The following is a 23,759-nucleotide window of genomic DNA, read 5'->3' on the forward strand; positions in this document are numbered from 1 at the left end:
ACTTAAAATGAATGAAAGTATCATAAAGGGCATAAAATGTTAGACTTGTTGTTAGATAGGAAAGAAAAAGGTTTTCAGCGTTAAATAAGGAAACAAAATTTAAGATAATGTTAAATAAGGAATTGTTTCTTGTATCTGTGGTGTCGTTCGTTTCCTCTGATACTAGGAGAGAAATAGAATGAACGGGTATGACTTGGATTGGTAGTGGTGGGTAAATACATTGCAATTTTCAGGGGACGGCTAAAAACGCCATGCTGAAGTGATGCACCAACTGCTAGAATTGCACTACGGAGAAGATACAACTTTTACATTCTTTGCTTCTCATTTTCTCCCTTTGGTTAGCTTATAGCATTGAAAAGCAAAAAAAAAATGGCTGCAAAAGTCCAACTAACCACAGCCTAAGACCCACTGGCTTCAACTTTCTCACTAATCTCATTCCAAGTTGATTCAATAAATTGTTATCTACAAGTTTGCATAGACAGCACTCCAACTAATATCTGGAACTAACTGCAACAGTAAATGGTTTTGTTTTTTATTTGGACCGTCGCTTATACACTACTGTGTTGTTAAACTTCATTTCCCCCCCTTTTTCAGACAAACTCTTTGTCAAAATGGAGCACTAAATTGATCAATCCAGGAACCAGCCAAAGATGCCCAATTCAGACTGCTTTCCACGAGAAACTCCCAAAACCATAGATCCACTGCAAGAACTGAAGAAAAGATTAGCAAAGCAAGTGTTTCATATCTATTCAGAGGCCACCCTGAAACCTCAGCCATCGTCTTCAAAAATGGAAGCGATTTTTTATCTAGCTCCCGGCTTCTTATTGACCATGCTGTGACCCATTGCACATTGGATGGGACCATATTTAGCTCTTCTCGAAGACGTCTTCCAAGGTCTGGCATATGCCCACCTCCGTACAGAACCGCTATTCTCTTGTACCCTCGGTTTACCGCACCCTTTATCTTCTCAGTTGCAACTTTGTTCCTTTCCCCAATTATAACTGACTTATCCTCAGCAGGTGCAGTCATAGCATTGAAACTGCATACGAGAAAAGGAAGAATTAGTAAATAAAGAACCATAACTAGCACTACTGGTTTGAATGTACTCACTCAGAGGTCAATTGCTTAGCCAGAAAAATCTTAAGAGCAGCTCCTAAATCTAGTTTGGATAATGCTTCCAGCTCGGGATATCCATCTTGCTTATCCACTGGCAAACAAAGCCCGGTGATAACAAATAGTCCAATAAGTGGCATTGGTAGAACACGCGAGGCCCATAGCAACTTGGATCTCCAGAAATCAAGACCATCTGGAGAAGTTGGTTGTACCAAGGCTTTAGTTGATTTCAGGGTCATGTCCACTGCAAATGTGAGAAAGCTTTCACCTCTTTCAGTCTGAAAACCATAAAAGGCAGAATACATTTAGTCCACAATTTTTTGGAGGCCACGACAGAAAGAGCAGTGCACAAATGAGCTTAAGAAGCTGTTTGCTACGAAATCTGCAAATTCTGCAAATCAAGAAGCTACACCCATCAACTCCAACAGTAATAACACAATTTCACCTTGAAACTTATCCTCTTGAGAAGTTTTACATGGAAAACTGCAAACAGTGGAAAGACAAAATCTACTATTATATGCTAAATATACTTCCGAGGATGATGAAGTCCAAGATGGCGGTGCTAATGACGATCACCAGTAAACAGGCTGTTGTGGTTTAGCTGGTGTCTCTTTTTGTGTGCTTTTGAGAGTAGCTGCGTTGATCAAATAAACTTCGGTCCTGGTCTGTTGACTTGTTGCCAGCGTCGATACCGTTTTAGCTCTTCTGGGTTTTGGTTTGTTCTGGCCATAATAGTGAAGGAATACGAGATAAGGTGGGTCCCCCTCCCCCCCAAGGGTTGGCGAAATTGCCCTCTCCCTCTATAAATGCAGCCCTTAGGGGGTCGTTTAGACTCGGGTTTTGTTTAGCTAAAAAATAGCCATGGCTGCAACTTCACATACTTCGTTTGTGTCCAAGGACCAGGCCAAGACCGCTTATGAAACCCCAACTTTCATCATTCATCATTTATCTTTTATTCGCAACATCCAGATTGTAAATCTTGGTTCTTCTTTGTTCTCATTGCTTGCAGGAATTAGACCTTTGTGGTCAGGTTGATCATGCTCCGGCGTGGCCAATAACATCTCGGAGTTGGCTTAGAGATTGCTAAGGCGCAACGTCATCGCGCGTGTTAGAATTAGAGATAAACTTCTATTGTAATCTCAACAAACTCTCTCTCCCTCTCGTTCTCATATCTATCTCTGTAACTACCGTATCCTAGCGATCGGTAATTCTTGTAAGCCACGGCAGAGGCTTTCTGCCCTCGATCAATATATACCACGCGGCTCCCTTACGAGGGAGTAGGAACGCTTCCATCTGACATGGTATACAGAGCCATCCTCTTTCCATCTATCTAGCCAGAAGCTCCACCGATCGCCAGAAAAGCCATCCCATCGATCACCAAAACAGATCGCTATGTCTTCCTCCTCGGGTCCTGTCTCCCTCAACCTCGGAGCCCCTCCTGCCGAGAAGCTTACCAAGGGGAACTTCCTCCTATGGAAGGCACAGGTGATGCCCGGCCTGCGAGGAGCGCAGGTCACCGGCCTCCTGGATGGATCCGATGCAGCGCCCCTGAAGATGGTGGAGCAGCAGCAGACGGACAAAACAACGATCATGGTGCCTAATCCTCTGTATGCGCCATGGTTGTCAAAGGACCAGCAAATCCTCAGCCATCTCCTGAATTCTCTGTCAAAAGAGATCCTCGCCCAAGTTGTGAGTAAAGAAAACACTTTTGATCTTTGGACTGCTATTACCACCATGTTTGCTTCGCAGTCCCAATCTCGAATCACGAATTTGAGAATCGCCATCACCACCACCAAGAAGGGCTCCATGTCGAGTACTTCATACATCGCCCGGATGAAGAATCTGGGGGATGAACTTGCTGCAGCAGGCCGTCCTGTCTCTGATCCAGAGATGGTGGACTATGTCCTCGCCGGTCTCGATCGGGACTATGATCTGGTCGTGGCGGCCATTGGCGCCGTCAAATCCTCCATCACCGTTGACGAACTCTTCGCTCAGATCGCCGCTTTTGACCAGCGGATGGAGATGCTAGGTGATGGCTCCGACGCTGGCTTCAACACCTCTGCAAACTTGGCGTACAGGGGGCGCGGCCAGTCCCGTGGCCATGGGCGCGCACGTGGCAACAGAGGCCGCGGCCGTGGGAGGCGCTCGCGCTCTTCTTCTCCAAGCAACAGCAGCAGGCGAGGTGGTCGTCCCCAACAGCAACAGCAGCAACGACCAGTGCACCGGGACTATCCCGAGTGCCAAATCTGCCTCAAGCATCACCGCAGGGGCGCTCGTGAGTGTTGGGATCGCTATGAGGATGATGAGTACGAGGAGAAGGAGGCAAACGTCGTCACCGACTCCTACGGCATCGACACAAACTGGTATGCAGATACCGGTGCTACAAATCATATCACAAGGGAGCTCGACAAGCTAACGGTCAGAGACAAGTATCATGGACATGACCAAGTGCATATTGCAAGCGGTTCTGGTATGGAAATCACTCATGTTGGTAGTTCAATTGTCAAAAACCCCATGAAAAATTTACATCTAAAAAGAGTTCTATATGTCCCTACAACATCAAAGAATCTTCTTTCAGTTCATAGGTTTACTCTTGATAATCGTGTTCTCATTGAATTCTATCCTTATTTCTTTTTGGTAAAGGACTTGGGCACGAGGAGAGTGCTTCTTAGGGGCAAGTGCGTGGGAGGTCTCTACCCACTCATATCTTCTTCAACATCATCAAATAAACAGGCTTTTGTTGCTGTCAAGCGTTCTTCAGCAAAGTGGCATAGAAGATTAGGTCATCCTTCATCAGTTATTGTTAAATTTGTCCTTAGCAAGAATAAACTTCCCCACTCTCATGAGTCTAGTATTGAGTCTGTTCGTGATCCATGCCAGCAAGCTAAAGTCATCAGTTGCCATATCCTATTTCCTTCAGTATTTCCACTGCACCCTTGCAACTTGTATTTTCAGATGTTTGGGGGCCAGCTCCTACTTCTGTTGGTAGACACTCATACTATGTAAGCTTCATTGATGACTATAGCAAATTTACATGGATCTATCTCCTTAAGAAACGATCTGAAGTGTTTCAAGTTTTCAAGAATTTTCAGAATCTTGTTGAGCGAAAACTAAACACTAAAATCATTGCCATGCAAACCGACTGGGGAGGTGAATACAAGAAACTCAATCTCTTTTTTCAAGAACTTGGCATCTCACATCACGTATCGTGTCCTCATGCACACCAACAGAATGGCTCAGCCGAAAGGAAACATCGCCATGTTGTTGAAGTAGGGTTAGCTCTACTAGCAAACGCATCCATGCCACTAAAGTTCTGGGATGAAGAATTCTTGACTGCTACATATCTTATTAATTTGCTTCCTAGTAAAGTCATCAAATTTGAGACTCCCATCACACGTCTCTTTGGTATTACTCCTGACTACAAATCACTTCGTGAATTCGGTTGTGCTTGTTGGCCCAACCTTCGTCCATATAATGCACGCAAGCTTGCATTTCGTTCCAAGAAGTGTGTATTCCTTGGATATAGTCCAATTCACAAAGGAGTTAAATGCCTTGATGTTTCCACCGGCAGGGTTTATATCTCTCGAGATGTCGTATTTGATGAGTCCGTCTATCCTTTTGAATCTCTTCATCCTAATGCCGGAGCACTCCTCAAGAAATACTTCTTCTCCCACCACATATCCAAAACAATGATCATGGGGGCAATAATTGTACTGACCCAACTGATGATCCTACTAGCAGGACTGTGTCTTTTGGTGTGCAGGACCATGCAGCAGAAACCGGTGCAGAAAATGATCACAATTTTGTAGAAAACGATCCGGTATTTCATGTGCCAGAAGAAGACGAAGCAGACGCGAAGCACGAGGCAGATCCGGCGTCACCTAGAACTCCTGTGCGCCAGGCCGCCTCGGATCGGGCGCGCAGATACGCGCGGGTCGCGTGCCAGGCAGGAGCCCACGACGCCAGTTGGAGGGCGACGCGTCACCACGTCCAGACGGGACGCCGCATCCCGCACCGCGTCCCACGTGCGGGCCCGAGATGTCGACAGCGACAGGAGGATCGGGGTCAGCCTCGGGATCCCTGACCCACGCGCATGTGACGGCCGGCAGCGCGGGATCTTCTACGGCTGCTGCTTCTGATGGATCGCCCACACCGCAGGCTACACGGTCTGGATCGGGATTTGCAGTGGAAAGCGAATCTGAGATTTCTCCAGGATCATCTACAGCTAACCCTGCTGTATCACCTCCTGTGCCGCAGACTGTTACACGACGAAATCAGTCTCAACCAACTACAGTTTCACGTGTCACGACTCGGCTCCAGAAAGGTATACGATGTTAGGAATAAGCAACTTGTATTCCCATGAGGCCATAGGCCGATATATATACATGTACAGGTGTGGAACATATGCAGGAAACCCCTTATACAACGGGATAAATACAAAGGGGTACATGACCTATATTATAACTCTACACCCCCCCCCCCTCAAACTCATGGTGGAGGAACAACACTGAGTTTGGAGAGATAAAAGCCATGTTGTGCTCTAGTTTGGGCCTTCGTCAGGAAATCCGCCAACTGTAACTCGGAAGGCACATACTGAAGAGCAATAACCTGATCCTGCACAGCAGCGCGCACATAGAAAGCATCAACACCAATATGCTTGGTGAGCTCATGCTTCACAGGATCGCACGCAATGCTAATAGCACATGTACTGTCAGATAAGAGCAGAGTCGGTGTAGTGACAGAAACACCAAAATCCTGAAGTAACCACTGTAACCAGGTCACCTCTGCCGTCAAAAGAGCCATGGCTCGCAACTCAGCCTCAGCACTCGAACGGGAAACTGCAATCTGTTTCTTCGTCTTCCAGGCAATGAGAGAACCGCCAAGAAAAACACAGTAAGCAGAAAATGAACGGCGATCAGAAGGATCACTAGCCCACGTAGCATCCGCATAGGCCTGAAGCTGTAAAGAACTGGAGCTAGGAAAGAATAAACGGTGAGAGATCGTGCCCCGAAGATATCGGAGAACACGAAGGAGATGACTATAGTGAACCGATGTGGGAGCAGAGACAAACTGACTCGGAATATGAACCGGATAAGAGATGTCCGGACGAGTGACAGCTAGATAGACAAGACTGCCAACGAGATGACGATAACGCGTCGGGTCAGGGAGAGGATCACCATCAGTAGCACGGAGGTGAACATTGAGCTCCATAGGAGTCTCAACAATGCGCTCGTCAGTAAGAGCAGCACGAGTAAGAAGATCCTGCCATCAGAGGTAGAAGAGACTTCAATCCCAAGAAAGTAGCGAAGAGGTCCAAGATCAGACATAAGAAACTGCTCACTAAGACGAGCCTTTACAAAGGCAATATACTCGGGGTCATCCCCAGTGATGACCATATCATCAACATAGAGAAGAAGAAGAGTCCGGCCACGAGGAGAAAGGTGAATAAACAATGCTGGATCATGAGCACTTGCTGAAAAACCAGCAGTAGTGACCACAGAGGCAAAACGCTTAAACCAGGCGCGAGGGGCTTGCTTAAGGCCATAGAGAGAGCGACGAAGACGACACACCATGCCATCAGGAACAGAATACCCAGGTGGGGGCTGCATGTACACCTCCTCACGCAGCTCACCATTAAGAAAAGCATTCTTAACATCAAGCTGAGATATAGACCAGTGGCGTGCAGAGGCAACGGCAAGAAGTGTACGAATAGTGGTCATATGGGCCACAGGAGCAAAAGTCTCGTCATAATCACGACCATGTTCCTGCTGAAAACCACGAGCCACGAGACGAGCTTTGTGACGCTCAAGAGAACCATCGGAGCGAGTCTTAACCTTGTAGACCCACTTACAAGTGATGGGACGGACTCCGGGAGGAAGAGAAACAAGATCCCAGGTACCAGTGCGTTCAAGAGCAGCAATCTCCTCTGCCATCGCAAACTGCCATTCAGGATGAACAACAGCCTGACGGTAAGAAGTCGGCTCAAGAACAGCAGCACCAGCGGTGGGAAATCCAAAGCGATCAATAGGCGGACGAGGACGAGAACGCAAGCCATAAGTAGGCTGAGAGGAAGAGGACGACTCATCCAAGGAAGCATCCACAGGTCGTGAACGACGAGTGTAATGCTGAGGAAAAGATGGAACAAGAGAAGGAGGAATTGCCAAGGTAGAATCGGGGGGTGGCGACGAAGAAGTCACCGGAGATGAAGGTGTAGAATCCGGTGACATGCTAGGTGAGGAGACCGGGGAAGATGGTGGCGGCGAATCGACGAGGGGTGGAGAAGCAGAGGGAGTGGAACGAATAGGCACAGGCGCGACGGGGGTGATAGGTGAGTCAGGAAAAGTGAGGAAAGAGATATCCCCCACTGAAAACAACGAGGAAGATGGGCGTGGGTAGAAAGGACGAGACTCATCAAAAGTCACGTCTCGAGAGATACGCATCCGACGACCGAGAGGATCCCAACAACGATAGCCCTTATGCTCATCACTGTAGCCTAAGAAGACACACTCAACAGACTGAGCGGTCAGTTTGGTGCGTTCGCGAGGGGCAAGAAGAACATAGCAAACACAACCAAACAAGCGAAGCATCGAATAATCGGGAGAACGACCAAAAAGACGCTCAAAAGGAACACCACCCTGCAAAGCAGCGGACGGCTGAAGGTTGATGAGATAGGCGGAAGTGGAGATAGCCTCGGCCCAAAAATGAGGCGGAAGAGAGGCGGCGATCATCATAGCACGAGCCGTCTCAAGAAGGTGACGATGCTTGCGCTCAGACACGCCATTCTGAGCATGAGCACCAGGACAAGAGAACTGGGCAAGAGTACCCTGCTCAGCAAGGACACCACTCAACATCTTAGAGATATACTCGCCAGCGGAGTCAGCACGAAAAACACGAATGGGTGAAGAGAACTAAGTATGAACCATGGCAGCAAAACGCTTATAAATAGACAACACCTCACTACGTGAAGTCATGAAATAAAGCCATGTGTAACGAGAAAAATCATCGATGAAAATAATATAGTATTTATGACCACCTTTCGAAGCGAAAGGAGCCGGACCCCATACATCAGAATGGACTAAATCGAAAGGACGCTTAGACACTGACTCACTATGTGAATATGGTAACTGAATCTGCTTGCCAAGACGACAACCCTGACACTCTAAAGAGACATCTCCTGAGACAGACCCAGAAGACCTCGACGAACTGAAGACGATAACCGAGAACCACACAGATGACCAAGTCGATGATGCCACTGCTTGAAGGAACCAGTAACAGAGGCGACAGCAGCGGAGGGACTGGCGATGGTGATGGCAGCGGAAGGAACATGAAGCCAGTCCAACTCCCAAAGACCCTGAGAATCACGGCGGCGAGGGCCAGCCCCAACCAGAGTGTGCGTGCGACGATCCTGGACAGAACAAGAGTCAACGTCAAGGATGACATGACAACCAGAATCAGTAAGTTGACCGGCAGAAAACAGATTCATGGTAAGTCGAGGAACATGAGCAACATCAGGAACAGAATAAGGAGTGGAAAGATGGCCTCTACTAGCAACAGAAAGTGGAGTACCATCAGCAGTGAAGACATGAACAGGAGAATCCAGCGATCGAAGAGAGGACAAAGTGGAAGAATGAGAAGACATATGAAAAGAAGCTCCAGAGTCCAGAACCCATGGGGATGTACCTGACTGTGTAGAGAGCGGGTGCTCAGTGCGGGAAGCATCAGTCACAGAACCAGCAGTACCCGTCGAGGAAGAACCTAAAGCCGCGAGCAGACGCTTAAGTCTCAGAATATCCTGCTCAGTCAAAGCAATGGCTGAAGCTGTCGAGGGAGATGACGAAGTCCCTGAGGATGGTGATCGCGCCTTGCGCAGGTGTTTCCGCTTTGTGTAGCACTGGGACTCAATATGACCATCATTGTTGCAGTAGTCACAATGTGGACGGGGGCGACCTGAGCCGCCAGAAGGAGTGGGTAAGAGCGGCGGAGCACTGGAGCGAGAATGAGTCGGTGCAGCAGGTGGAGTGGAAGAAGCCCGAGTAGCGAGCACAGAGGGAACCTCCAGCAAACCAGCACCACGTAAGCGAGTCTCCTCAGCACGAATCTCCGAAAGCGCCTCCATGAGAGAAATACGGCCACGAGCAAACAACTGAGCACGCCGGGGCTCAAACTCCTTACGGAGCCGAGACAGGAACTCGTAGACGCGATGAAACTCCAAATTGGCCTGGACAGCCTGGCAGCAGGGGCAAGTACGACAACCAGCACTGCGGAGAGAATCAAGCTGGGCGCCAGATAGCAGAACTCTGTGCATAAAAGTCATCAACAGTAGAGTCACCCTGCTGAAGAGCATGCTCCTGACGAACCACAGAAAGGTATAAGGCATCACCAGAGGGCTCATAGCACTGACGAAGACAGGTCCACATCTGAAAAACAGTAGGAAGACCCAGAAACTCAGAAGCAAACTGAGGCAGAACACTAGCAGTGAGAACAGCTGCAGCACGAGCATCATCATCAAGCCACTGGGTGTAAACAGACAAAGCACCATGATACGTCTGAAGAGCCTCCTCATAGGCCAAAACCCTCTCATCATAGGCACGATCAGCAGCCTCATCAGCAAGCTTAGCCGCATCCTTGGCGGCCTGATTAGCGTCCGTAGGAAGAACCAGTGGAGTCGGCGGAGTAGGGGCCACTGGAGGAACCGGACGTGGCGGACAGCAGACCTCGCCAGAAAGAACACCCCAGAGACGAATGCCACGCATGTGAATGCGCATGAAGCCAGCGAACTCGGTGTAGTTAGTACCATCGAAGATCACCGGACAGCGAGGGACAGCTACATAGCCCGATGCAGCAGACTTTTTTTTTAGCAGAGATCAGATCTGGGCAGAGAAATCAATCGAGGCAGTCGGGCCGAGCAATCAGGGGCAACGGCAGCTGACTTCGAGCGGGAGGGAGCTTCGGCGGCGTCAGCAGCTGCGGGAGCGGGAGGGAACTTTCGGCAGCGGCTGACTTCGAGCGGGAGGGAGCTTCGGCGGGAGGGAGCTTCGGCAGCGTCAGCAGCTGCGGGAGCGGGAGGGAGCTTCGGCGGCGGCTGATTTCGAGCGGGAGGAAGCAGCGTCAGCAGTTGCGAGCTTCGAGCGGGAGCAGCCGCGGCGACGGCGGCTTCGAGCGGGAGGAAGACGAGCCGGGCTCGATCGGGACGGATCAATAGCACGAGTTGCAGCGTGCAAAAAATTGACCTAGCTCTAATACCATGTTAGGAATAAGCAACTTGTATTCCCATGAGGCCATAGGCTGATATATATACATGTACAGGTGTGGAACATATGCAGGAAACCCCTTATACAACGGGATAAATACAAAGGGGTACATGACCTATATTATAACTCTAACATACGAAACCCAAAGGTCAGAACTGACGGCACTATAACATATGGCATGTTGTGTATCACAGGAGAACCAGCAAAATTAGAAGATGCATTAGGGGATCTAAGGTGGAAAAATGCAATGGATGAAGAGTACTCAGCTCTCATGAGGAACAAGACTTGGCATCTTGTACCTGAGAAAAGAGGTAAAAATATCATTGACTGTAAGTGGGTCTACAGAATCAAAAAAAGGGCAGATGGCACAATTGACAGGTACAAAGCACGTTTAGTTGCAAAAGGTTTTAAACAACGTTATGGTTTAGACTATGAAGACACCTTTAGTCCTGTGGTTAAAGCTGCAACTATTAGGCTTGTGCTAGCTATTGTTGTGTCCAGGGGATGGAGCTTGAGACAGCTAGATGTTCAGAACGCGTTTTTGCATGGTGTTCTGGAAGAGGAGGTTTACATGAGACAACCACCTGGGTATGGAAGTAAGAAAACACCTCATTATGTGTGTAAGCTTGACAAGGCGCTTTATGGTTTGAAACAAGCATCAAGGGCATGGTATTCAAGGTTGAGTTCTCAGTTAAGGCATCTTGGTTTTGTTGCATCCAAGGCTGACACATCACTTTTCATTTATAACAAAGCAAATACAACTATATTTGTGTTAATATATGTTGATGATATCATAGTTGCAAGCTCTTCACAAAGTGCTACTGATGCTCTTTTGCATGATCTGAGTTCAGAGTTTGCTTTGAAGGATCTTGGCGATCTACACTTCTTCCTAGGTATTGAGGTTAAGAAGATTCAAGATGGCATAGTACTGAACCAGGAGAAATATGCCACTGAACTTCTAGCTCGTATGGGGATGAAGGACTGTAAGCCCTCACCCACACCGTTTTCTTCTTCAGAAAAACTTTCAGCTTTTGAAGGAGAGCCACTTAAGGAAGAAGAGAGCACAAGATACAGGAGTGCAGTAGGAGCCCTACAGTATCCGACATTGACAAGACCAGATATATCCTTTATTGTTAACAAGGTTTGTCAGTATCTTCGTGCACCTACTACTGTACACTGGACAACTGTTAAAAGAATTGTACGGTACATAAAGCATACTGTGAGCTTAGGTCTTCAGTTCAGAAGCTCTAACTCTTCCCTTGTTAGTGCTTTCTCTGATGCTGACTGGGCAGGATGCAGTGATGACAGGAAGTCAATTGGAGGTTTTGCAGTTTTCTTTGGCTCTAATCTTATTTCTTGGAGTGCTAGAAAGCAAGCCACAGTGTCCAGGCCAAGTACTAAGCTGAATACAAGTCGTTAGCCAATGCTACTGCTGAAATCATTTGGTTAGAATCATTGCTTAATGAATTGGGAATCAAGCAACGTCGTGTGTCTTGTCTGTGGTGTGACAATTTGGGAGCCACATATCTCTCTGCGAATCCAGTCTTTCATGGTAGAACCAAGCACATAGAAATTGATTTTCATTTTGTATGAGAAAGAGTTGCAGAGAAAAAGTTGGACATACGATTCATTCCTTCCAAAGATCAAGTAGCAGATGGTTTCACTAAAGCCTTGCCAGTCAAGTTGTTTGAAGAATTCAAGAAGAATCTTAATAGAAGATAGTTGAGATTAAGGGAGGGTGTTAGAATTAGAGATAAACTTCTATTGTAATCTCAACAAACTCTCTCTCCCTCTCTCATATCTATCTCTGTAACTACCGTATCCTAGCGATCGGTGATTCTTGTAAGCCACGGCAGAGGCTTTCTGCCTCGATCAATATATACCACGCGGCTCCCTTAAGAGGGAGTAGGAACGCTTCCATCTGACAGCGCGTTGTAGCCCGATCATCAAAGTCTGACTCTACCAAAATCAATAGCTACCATCTAATGGAGAGACCGGGACACCCTTGCTCCTATTACCACAATTGCTCCTCCTCTCCCGCTGGAAACCACTGCCCCTGCATCTCTAGATCCCGTGCCCTTGGTGGAGCAACGCCAGGGAGTCGGGGATCAGCGGCGAGGCGGAGCCGCGCTTGCTAGGAGGCGAGCGGCGTGATGGAGGGGTTGTTGGCGCCGCAGAGCCACGCTCGGGACAAGCTCGTAGGAAAGGATAGAGGGAGCCGCCGGGGGAAGCTGTGGTGCCTTAGAGGCGCTTGGTGGCAGTGGCCGAGCACGGTGAGACCTCGACCGGGTCGTGCCGCAGCGTGCGGCAGAAGATGGCGGCCAGGTGGCCGCGGAGCACGCAAGGAAGGAGTTGGAGGACGGCGCTAGCGGTGACGAACTCGGCAAAGGTGAGGAGGGGCAGGTCACGAAGGAGCGGGCCATGGATGGCACCGTGGTGGCCATAGCGCTCTTGGTCTTGCACATCTGATGCATGTGGACGCCACCCATTTGGTGGTATTCCGGGAGGTTACCGGGCTGAGTGAGAGGCCGCCAACAGCCAGGCTGGAGTGGGGATGCCACACGGTGGTGGACCAGCGGGAAGGAATGAGGCAGAGGGAGCCGGTCATGGGTGGCGGTGGAAGGATGGATGTGTCTAGGTCAATTCATCAACATAACATCCGAACATGAAATTGGCATTGCCTACTTTGTTGGATTCCAACAAGCAGTTTCATTCGCAACCAAACAATAGATTTGGTATTGTGGCCTATTTCCAAAACAAGGCTAATTTTATATTGGACCCAATGCAATTCGTTGGCTCTCAATACGTACATCCTAACGGAGCATTATGTAATACGGATCACAATATATATTACCTTGATGATATGTATTTGATTATCCAAATTCAAGCCTAGACTAATATTAATCCACTAGTATGTGGATTGTGTTACACACAGTTGATTTTGTATTCAATTTGTATTAAAAAAAACTTCCATATGGTTCTGATTTCTTAGCTACTCCCTCCGTCCCACAAGCTATGTTAGCTTGAAAAACGATCTTATATTGTGGGACGGAGGGAGTATTAAAGATGTTACTCCCTACAATCCATACTAAATCAGCGACAATTAATATGGATCGGAGCACAAAAAAGTTGCAGTTACAGCTTGAACTCAAACAGTGAATTTATTTTATATTTCTGGACAAAGAGAGCAATATTATAGTAGTTCTCAACTTTGTAGTAACACCACCAACGTGAGTTAGTTCTTAAAATATGTTCAGTAATATAAGGATCATTTGACTTTCCAAATTGAAGCTTTAACTAAAATTTAATCCAATAATAAAAGGGTTATGCAACATCAAAACATGGCAGGCAAGGAAGTGACCTACAACCATGCACATTATTAAGAATAGGCATGACGCACGAAGTGAAGATTGCTAACATGATTATGGATGGCTAGATAGGTCTAAAACTGTAAGCACTGGTATGGTGCAAGAAAGGTCACTGTGTTATTTAATTATGACAGAAAATCACTATTCACTATCGGACATAAGAGACATAACTAATGGTAATCTAATCCAAAGTTAGCTACCATACCTACAGTTAGCAAGGGTGAAGATGCACAAACGAGTAATTTCTGCAGTAGCAAATGTACATGTTCTTAATAACACTTTTGCTAATGCTCAGTTGCCTTCTTTAAATCTTGGTCACCCAAAATTACTCACTACTAAGCCTAGATTGCTCCGTTGGAAGGTGTGAAACTTTAATGATATGTTACTGCATTTTCTGCTTGTAGGTTTTGTATGGAGTGACTTGGAGATGAAGACGCCTTAATGTTGATTCAACAGATTAGAAATGTGGAAATTTATGAATAGATAACCCCTTTGATAATAACAAACAGAACTCATGACCCTAAGTTTTCCACTTATTTCTAACTCCCACAGTGTCTTCCATTAATACATGTGTGCAATAATATTTATTTATTATGCCTCACTACTAGCAGCGCAGAAGCACGGACAGGTGATGTTCTTGAGTGTATCATCGTGATATTACATAATTGAGTAAAATATATAATTGAACTACTTCCTTGAGCAACTAACATGAGCTCTACCTCTTCGTTACAAGTGGGAAAAGATCGACCAGTTCTAGTCGAAAATCGATTCAAAATTTTCAATCCTCTTGGTAAACTAGGCCCGGAGTGTACACACAGTGGGAACATATATTATGTTACTGCATTTTTTGTTCGTAGGTTATATATGGAGTGACTTGGAGATGAAGATGGCTTAATGTTTATTCAACGGATTAGAAATGTGGGAATATATGAATAGATAACCCCTTTACCGAATTTGTCAACATAATGAACACTTGAAGTTGAGATAATTGTCTAATCTCACATATGCAGTTCAGGAATTGAGAGAAAGTCCCAATACATTTGAATTGGAAAGAGCGCCCTTATGTGCTCAACACATTGATGCTTTATGAACCCAAGAGGCATTGGTTCTTTTGTTCCACCATTGCTAAAATGGTGAAATTCCGTCGTTTGGCAATTGTATGAACAATATTAAAAAGAATTAGTCAATTCATCAATTCACGACCAAGATCTTCTGGTATTTAAATATTTCTCTTTAACTATCCAGAAAAACAATGTACTGATGTTTGGATTATCATCATAATATGGCTCAGTGCAGTATAATGGAAAATATGACAGTATGTAGGATGAAAGGATGCACTTAGTTGTGTTGATGTAGAACAGGCAAAGCATATGCTTTCTAGCAACAAAGAGCAAGCAAAATTGATACTATGGCTAAGATAATTCATATTTATGCTGATGTGCAGCTTACTCGCTAGATGATGCATGGAGGAATACATATAAGATTTTGGTTGAACAGATTACATGCATCCTGCTTTAGATTTTAAGTTGAAAACATATGTGTTGTTTGATTTATTTGTTTTGCCAATATAATAAACGCTTTATGTACCTTTGACTTCTCATTTACCCAATATAATAAAATTAGTTTGTTGCTCCATTATTAGTTTTATATATTCTCAAGATAAATCAAGTTGTAGTGTTTTTAGTTGGCTCCAACCTCGGCTCGCATGGGCTCCTCCTCTATCATCCAGCTTGTGGCTTCGTGCATTATGGAGCATCATCTTCGACAAAGCGTGGCTCAGTTTGGACCGCCTCTTCGACACAATTAAGTGGGAGGCTAGGCCGTGGACTTTGGCAGGCACGTGAGAGCTTGCAGCTATGATTCCAGAGGGGTGCACGACTAGCGTCTAGGGGCATCTTGTTGTACTTTGGGTGTACCCTTCTTAGGGCTTTTGTACCGTGGGTGTGTCCTTCATAGGGCTTGTAATGATTCTTCTCTCTATCAATGCAGTGAAATGCAAAGGCTTTTGCATTTTCGAGAGAGTGAAAAAAGTGTTTTTAGTCGAACTTACTGGCAGGACTATTATGATCTACTAAATACATATGTCTCACATATTCAATATGACTATCTGAATCATGATAATGAAAGTCAATGTTTCATGATCAAGGTGTTGCCAGCGCATGTGTGCGGGCCACTGTGCTAGTGTAACTAAATTTATTACCTGAAGCAGCTTGAATGTCTCATAGTCAAGGTCAGCATGTTGCCATTTCTCATCGCCATAATCAAGGCAATCTAGCTGGTAATCCAATGAAAGGATACGAGCCATTTGTTTCTGTATGAAACCAAGAATACTGAAACCTTTGCGCGAAGATCTCATCTTCTTCGCAAACGTTGGGTCCTGCTGGTTATTTAAATTATCCCGACTTATCACCATTTCATACAGAACACAATCATAGTCTTCAAGTGCTTGTTGGAGTTTATCGAAATATCTGAACAGAAATAATATGTCTTAGATAGTTCACTTAGTTGGCAACTTCTATCAATTATAGAATGTGCCAACAGACAATAAGTGCAAGGATCTTGTGATGAGGAAACGATGTTAGTGATAGTCTGATAGACATGTTTGTCGATTCATAGAGCTGTTAATGCCAGCAGAATCTAATGTTTAAACATGAAAAGGGGCCCATAGAACATACTCTTTGTCAGCAATGTGTACAGTAGAAACCAAATCAACCTGCAACAAATAAAAGTACACAGCCTATATCAGAGATCAGCAAAAGCTAATAAAGACTTGCAGACTATTATTCAATACATGATATCGGACTGTATACATGATATACGAACAGACCTTATTTCCATTTGATATACGAACAGACCTTATTTCCATTTCATCTCATCATTGTTCACAAGGACGGCATAATAAATACATGGTACATGCACGATATTAGTGAAAACGCAATAGTATTTGTGCTTTCTTCGAGTTTGTCCGTGACGAGGTGCTTGCCTACACGATCACATCCTTCTCCGAGTTTGCTACGGACGCCGCCTCCGTCGTGACGAACATCTATACCCCTTCCACTCCTAAGCTTCGCTCGGATTTAGTGGCAGAGCTGCCTGTGGTTGCAAGCATGTGCACCCTTCCATGGATCTTCGTGGAGGCTTTCAACATGGTTCCTCTACAACAAGAACTCGCCCCGGCGCGACTATGCCGCGGCGGCCGCCTTCAACCTTGTGGTCGACAGCCTCACCCTCCATGAGCTACCACTCGCGACAGGCGGTACACTTGGTCCAACTGTCGAGATGACCCCACCTTTGTGTGCCTCGGCTGCATATATATCAACCTGCCTTGGAGTCACATTCTCTTCAACTCGATAATGTTCCTTTGGTGATTGAAGCGGTCTCGCGCACGCCGGCCAGCTAGGTTTTTTGTTTTGAACGATGGTGGGCGCGTCCAAGGAATACCACTTGTTGATCCAAGCGGTTTGGCTTCTCTTCAACTCAACTCTGCAGTCGGCGGCGCGCGCCACCGACGATCTTGTTCCTTTGGTGATTGAAGCGGTCTCGTGCACGCCGGCCGGCCAGGTTTTTTGTTTTGAACGAAGGTGGGCTGCGTCCAAGGAATACCACTTGTTGATCCAAGCGGTTTGGGCCAGGAAACAAAACCGCGTCACGGAAGCTTCCATGCCCGCCGTCTGTCACATACACTCAAGTGGGCCCGGGATGAGTCTAAACGATGGTCCTGCGCACTTTACCAGCCACCAGAATTGGCGCCAAACTGTCGGGCTTTCATTGAGGTGATTGATCTGGTGGAGAAATTTCACTTGCTCACCACCCCAGAGTCACTCCACGATGTTAAAAAACGGCTCTCCATTGAACTCAAGAGGTTGGATGCATACTGGCGGCAGTTCTACATCTTCAAACTGTTCAAGTTGGGTGAAAACATACCGTCTTTTTTCATGCAAATACCACTGCCCTTCTCTGACGTAACAAGATTCAGGTTATCCAGACCAGGGCGTCCCCTACTTTAATCATGTTGTCAAAGAAGGCGCCATCAGTGGTTTCTTCTCAAAGTTGTTGGGGACGACTACCTCATCTTCATGGGTGGTTCCTCTGTAGTTAGTGTTGCCACGTGTCCTTGGGCTGCCTGAGCTTAAGTGCCCTTTCGGCATGGAGGAGCTCAGGTCCACAGTCTTCCGGATGCGCTCAGACAACAACCCAAGCCCGAGCGGCTTTGGTCCATGCTTCTTCAAGCTCTTCTGGGACCTGGTGAAAGATGATCAATTGAACTTCCTTGAGGAATTCTACCATGGACGTGCACATCTTGCAGGTATCAACCAAGTTTGCATTGCACTTCTGCCGAAAGCTGTGTCGGTGCTCCTGGAGGACAGCTTCAGACCTATCTCGCTCTAGAACTGCGCCATTTTTTTTAGAAAAGGAGGATCACCCCCCGGTCACTGCATCAGAATGATGCATGCAGCCCTATTATTAAGCCAAGTATCCGAAAGGTTCTGCGGTCTAGTACAAGCTCGGTCTGAGCTAAAAAAGTTTTAAAAAGGTAAAAGTTGCCACAACCGGCACAATTAGGACGAGATGACTAAACACCTAGCCTATTATTGGACCGCCATCTGCGTCATGAAAGTTGTAACTAGGATCTTGGTGTGTCGTCTCTAGCATTTCATTGAGCTCCTGGTTCCTTTCAAGCAAACAGGTTTCATCAATGTGAGGTGTATCACTGGCAACTCTCTCTATGCCATGGATCTTGACCAAAGTTGTCACTTTGCGCATCGCCCCCACAATTGCTCTTAAATTGGACTTCAAGAAGGTGTTTGATTCTGTCAGCTGGTCTGCGTTGGATGGCGTCCACCGAGCACGCGGTTTCAGGGATAGATGGTGCGGGTAGATTCACTCTATCCTTGCCACTGGGAAGATGGTGGTGCTCCTGGATGGTGTCCTTGGAAGATGGATCGAATGCAAGAATGGCCTTCGGCAAGGGGATCTGTTGTCCCCTAACCACTGATCATCATTGATCCCCTCTCAGGAGATCGCGTGGGATACATCCCCGTAAAGGCTACGACACCCTCTTGTGGACAACCTTCCTTCCCTGTGACTCAATATGCGGACGACACTCATTCTAGTGAAGGCGGATATGGAACAGATCTTGAAGCTAAGGTTGATCTTGAAAATTTTATCGATGCTATTGGTTTGGAGATCAATTACTACAAGAGCACTTTCGTCCCTGTCGGTGTCGGTGTTGCTGGAGCGTGCGGCTGATCTTGCAACTGCTCATGGACGTACCTTGGGCTCCCACTTTCTGACCCGAAATAGCCTGCCTGCACCCTTGGCTTCTAGCATTCAAGATTGAGAGACGCACTCCCAGCTGGCGTACGCGCCTAGCCTCGCTTGAGGGCAGGCTCATTCTTACTACAACCATGATGTTCTCCATGCCGACCGATGGCAGTCCCTTTCCGCAAAGGGATCATTAGCAAATGGACCGTCCCCTGCCACCCTATGTTTTGGAACGACAAGCAAAATGTTTGGGGGCTTCTCCTTCGGCCTATTCATGGCCCTTCACCAGGGTGCAAAGTCCATAGACGACATGGGTCCGGAGAAGGTACTTTGGTTACTCATCTGCCTGGCGTCCCCCTCCTCGAAATGTTTTGCCACGCTAATCCCGCTATACCGATCCATCATTGCGGTGTTTGTGCGAGACAGATTGAGCACCTCTATCTGGTACGATAACTACACCTCGCTAGGCCCCCACGCAGCTGCACTCATCGCAATGTACTCCTTTAATCCAAACCAGGGTGCTTGCATCCCTAACCCCCTCCGCCTCAACACCATTGAGATACCGGCATGTGGCCGGAAAAGCTTGAGAGCAAAAGCTGAGTTCGGCCTATTCACGAATGCACTCTCTTTGGGAAGCGGTCCAGACGTGCGCAAGCTTGCTTGGGCGATGGCAAAGTGTTCAATTTCAGTGTAAAATATGCACTATTAGTCTAGAAAATGAATCGAACTTCAAGATGTGGACTGCCCCTCCACGATCTCAACAGGGAGAATTCCATGCCTTTGAAGGTCAAGGCCTTCTTGTGGATCCTCCACTGCCGCAAGACAAGAACTCGGGCTCTCCTTCACCGCATTGGCTGCCTCGACCACCCCGAATGTCCTTTCTGCTCCGGCATGTTATGTGGACCAGCTCATCAAATGCGGAGTCTTGTCCCTTAATTAGAGTACTAATTTTTTTTACATCATAATTAGTGTACTAGTTGGTTAAGCATCCTTGTTAGGAAAGAGTCTAGTGAGTTTAGAGATTGTATTAGAGTTTGGATAGATTTATCGACTTGTTGGTCAAGTCTTTTCTATTATATAAAGGGGCCGACCTCTCTCAATAAAGCAGAGAAGAATATTGTCATTTACTTTTATCTACTTCTCAATAATTAGGGTTAGGTCAGCAGTAAATTCTTCCAATTTGGTATGAAATCCATCTACGATGGTGGACAAAGATCGAGACTATGGAGCAGATGAAGATCATCACAAAGCAATTGGAGGCCTTTGCACGCCAACAAGCGGAGGACCAGGTGCTCCTCGCCGGGCTGGTGACTCTGGTGTACCGTTTCTAGCGGGGGGATCACCACTGTCACCGCCGCCACCGGACCTCCACCCGTCGAGCAGTTTGCCCACCCCCACCATCCCCTTACTTTCGCTGCCAACCACCATCAGCCGCCAGTACCCTTTTCCACCTCCAGCCATGTCCTTGCTCGCCACAACCACCTACCCTCACCCTACAGCCCAAATCCCACCCCAATTTTGCCATCCACTACCAGCAGTAGCCCTACCATTAGCAGCAGCAACCTACCATCCGCATCAACAACCCTACCATTAGCAGCAGGAACAGATTTTCGTCGCCGCCTCCATGTCTCCACCTGGCAACCAATTTTATACGCCGCTATGGCCGCGCCCCTACACAACCAATCTATGGATCCACCCCGCCCATCACCTCCCTCCCAACCCCCCAACCCCCACCTAACAATCACCTCAGCTCAGTTTTTGGTTCAGGCGTGCCTCGCTTGCACAAGCTCGACTTCCCAACTTACGATGGTTCGGTCGATCCTCTTGGTTGGCTCCATAGATGCGAGCAGCTTTTCCTCCGTGCGCTGACAAGGTCTGCACTGCAACGTACCACCTCACCAATGATGCTCACTTCTAGTACTTAAAGCTCGAGCGCGATTTCGGCATGCCAACATGGGGGCAGTTCAAGGAAGCTTGCCATGTTCAATTTTAGCCGTCACTCCGCGCCAATCCTTTGGGCGAATTGGCACGCCTGTTGTTCACTTCCTCGATTGCCGACTACACCAGCAGGTTTCTAGCACTCATGTGCCACAACAATGAGTCGTTAACACCATCCCAACAATTGTTTCTATACATAGCAGGGCTAGGGCTGCCCGATGGTCTTCGTGTTAACGTCGAGCTTCAGCAGCCATGTGACCTCCAAACTGCCAACTCCTTCTCCAAGGCCTATGAGCAGCAGCATTTCCCACAAATAACGTCACCACACCAACCTTCTAGTCCAATAGGCCCCTTGTTACCCTCTGATCTTCTTGCGGTCAACGTAGCTAAAATACCTTCCCCGCCAGCGCCACTAGCACATGTTCTGCCATCATCCACTCCAAAGCGAACCCCACCACGGCAGGTTCGGCACCTCACTCTAGCCGAGTTAGCAGGACGTCATCTCCAAGGCATTTGCTTCAACTGCGACGAGATTTATGTTCGGGGTCACCAATGTGCGTGGCTCTTCTTCATCAAGGTTGATGACTATGACCAAGATAGCTCCACATATGCTAGCACCCAAGGGCCCCTGGGAGGCAATTGACAACATACAGCTTGTCCGCAAGCTGTTTTTCAAGGGAGAGATGTTATGTGGATCAGCCCATCAAACATGGAGTCTTATCCCTTGATTAGAATCCTAGTTGATTAAGCATCTTTGTTAGGAAAGAGTCCAATTAGTTTAGAGATTGTGTTAGAGTTTGAATAGATGTATTGGCTTGTTGGTCAAGTCTTGTTTATTATATAAAGGGGCCGACCCCTCTCAATAAAGCAGAGAAGAATGTTGTCGTTCACTTTTATCTACGTTTCAGTAATTAGGGTTAGGTCAATAGTAGATTCTTTCACTGCACCTGTGAAACGCCCAGTCACCTTTTCTTCGACTGCCCACAAATTCGAGACATTTGGTTTCGCTCTGCCGGTAGTCTAAGTATCTCGGGGCATTAGCCCATTGAGGATGCCTAGCAGGCTTCCTCATCTTGCCAACGTTCGTGTGTGTGTGGGGGGGGGGGGGGGGGGGGGGGGGCTGTCTCTCCAAGGAACCACCATGGCTGCAATCTTGGGGTGTATTTAGATGAACAGGAACCGCATGATGTTCGACAAGATGCGGTCATCAAATGAGGATCTTCGGCACATGATCATTGATCACCTCAACCTGGGTACAGTTTGCTGCCCCCGTCATCTTGATCCTTCCCCCACCAACCTCTTGATCCTTCCCCCATCAACCTCTGGTGTGCCACCCTTGTTTGAGTGTGTTACACCGCTCATGTTGTGGCGCGCTTGTTTACCTCCCCACCGAGGGACACTGTGTGCGCGCATAAGTGTGTCCCACCGCGGCTGTGTGTGTATACGTAATTGCATGTGTTTCCAGCCTTTCTAGTAATGGAATTTAAATGGGCAATCTCCCTCCATTGTCTTCGCTCAAAAAAAAGAACCCAAATGATAAGTGCCACACATGTGGCATGAAGCACTCCGGCCCTGGCATTTTTTGCAACTAAATTTACCATCCGAAAAGAAAAAAAACCGAAACTTGCCATCCGAAAAGAAAGTTGACATGCTTGACAACTAAAGTTGTCATCCTCGCGTCACTAAACTTGCCATAGAAAACATTCGGAGTTGCCATGTGTTTGTGCCACACGTGTGACACTTATTAGGGTCCAAAAAGAATACTGCCTCCATTCTAAAATATATGACGTTTTGGTAGGCTAGTCATATATTCTACTCCCTCCGTTCCTAAATATAAGTCTTTTTAGACATTTCAAATGGATTACAACATACGGATGTATGTAGACATATTTTAGAGTGTAGATTCACTCATTTTGCTCCGTATGTAGTCACTTGTTGGAATCTCTAAAAAGACTTATATTTGGGAACGGAGGGAGTAGAACGGAGGTAGTATAAGTTAGCCGGCAAGCTTCAGCGAGTTGAAATCGTCATTGTTGTTGAATTGCAGTATACAGATGTGCCTGCAAACAATAGTGTAACACACTTCCAACTCATGAATCCGAAGAAAGTTTTACACGTTACCAAACTGTTTGAACCATTAACATAATCCACGGCTTCTAGCCATAAGTTACACGGCTAGCTATCATGAAAGTAATAGTCAAATTTAAACATTTCTAGAGAAATTCGAAATAAATATTCGATTCTACAACAATTAAATCTAAAGCAAGCAGCAAGCAGCAGAAGAGAAGACATCCACCATGCTGGACTTACGAGGAGAAAAGGGTGGATGAGCGACCATGGAAACCGCTTCTCGTACCGCACCACGGCCGTCTGCAGCTTGCCGCCACCCCCTCCCACCGAGAGGTCCCCGGACATCGGGCGGCGGTACCGGAGGTAATCCGCAATGGAGCTGCTCGCGGCGAACCGCTCCGCCCCGTCCGTCGCCGCGGCGAACGGTAGCAGAACGCGGCGGTGCCGGTGCCGGCGCCGCGCGAGGGTGGGAAAGGCGGCGAAGGAGGTGGAATACGCGGCTGGTGCTGTGGAGAGCATGGCAAGCGCCGGGTTAGCTAAGGCTAGGGTTCGGATGGGAGCGTGTGTGTATAATGGTCCTCACGGAAGGAGTGGGCGAGCACGGAGCTGAGGTTTCCCCGAGGATTGGCTTGGTCTCTCGTACGCGTCCTCACTGAGCGCGAGGCCCGATGGACTGCTGACGTCACAGTCCTTCCCTTCGAGCTGAGCAGTGCGCGTGCGGATGGCTCGCTATCGGCCACGATTCCCTCGGCGG

The 23,759-nt window shown here is 47.3% G+C and overlaps 1 protein-coding gene across 2 annotated transcripts; it reads right to left on the minus strand.

The window, feature by feature from the left end:
- Nucleotides 1–409: 409 nt before the first annotated feature.
- On the minus strand, nucleotides 410–23,696 carry LOC109778291 (uncharacterized). Of its 2 annotated transcripts, XM_020336847.4 has the most exons (5): nucleotides 23,246–23,696; nucleotides 16,408–16,445; nucleotides 15,933–16,200; nucleotides 1,111–1,391; nucleotides 410–1,039 (listed from the first exon to the last, which is right to left on the minus strand). In XM_020336847.4, exons 1-5 carry the CDS (start codon nucleotides 23,522–23,524, stop codon nucleotides 607–609), a joined length of 1,299 nt encoding a protein of 432 aa, XP_020192436.1. In that variant the 5' UTR covers nucleotides 23,525–23,696; the 3' UTR covers nucleotides 410–606. The 2 variants fall into 2 exon arrangements, with proteins under 2 accessions (XP_020192436.1, XP_073359353.1); XM_073503252.1 differs by lacking the exons at nucleotides 410–1,039; nucleotides 1,111–1,391 and adding an exon at nucleotides 8,151–10,663 and having other exon boundaries at nucleotides 23,246–23,543.
- Nucleotides 23,697–23,759: the final 63 nt, after the last annotated feature.

Source organism: Aegilops tauschii, chromosome 7, assembly GCF_002575655.3.
Source record: "Aegilops tauschii subsp. strangulata cultivar AL8/78 chromosome 7, Aet v6.0, whole genome shotgun sequence".
In the NCBI taxonomy this organism is placed as follows: Eukaryota; Viridiplantae; Streptophyta; class Magnoliopsida; order Poales; family Poaceae; genus Aegilops; species Aegilops tauschii.

What these genes read in the sequence shown, in the direction of transcription:
- LOC109778291 (XM_073503252.1), bottom strand. Translation starts at nt 9,910, where the DNA reads ATGGTACTAACTACACCGAGTTCGCTGGCTTCATGCGCATTCACATGC.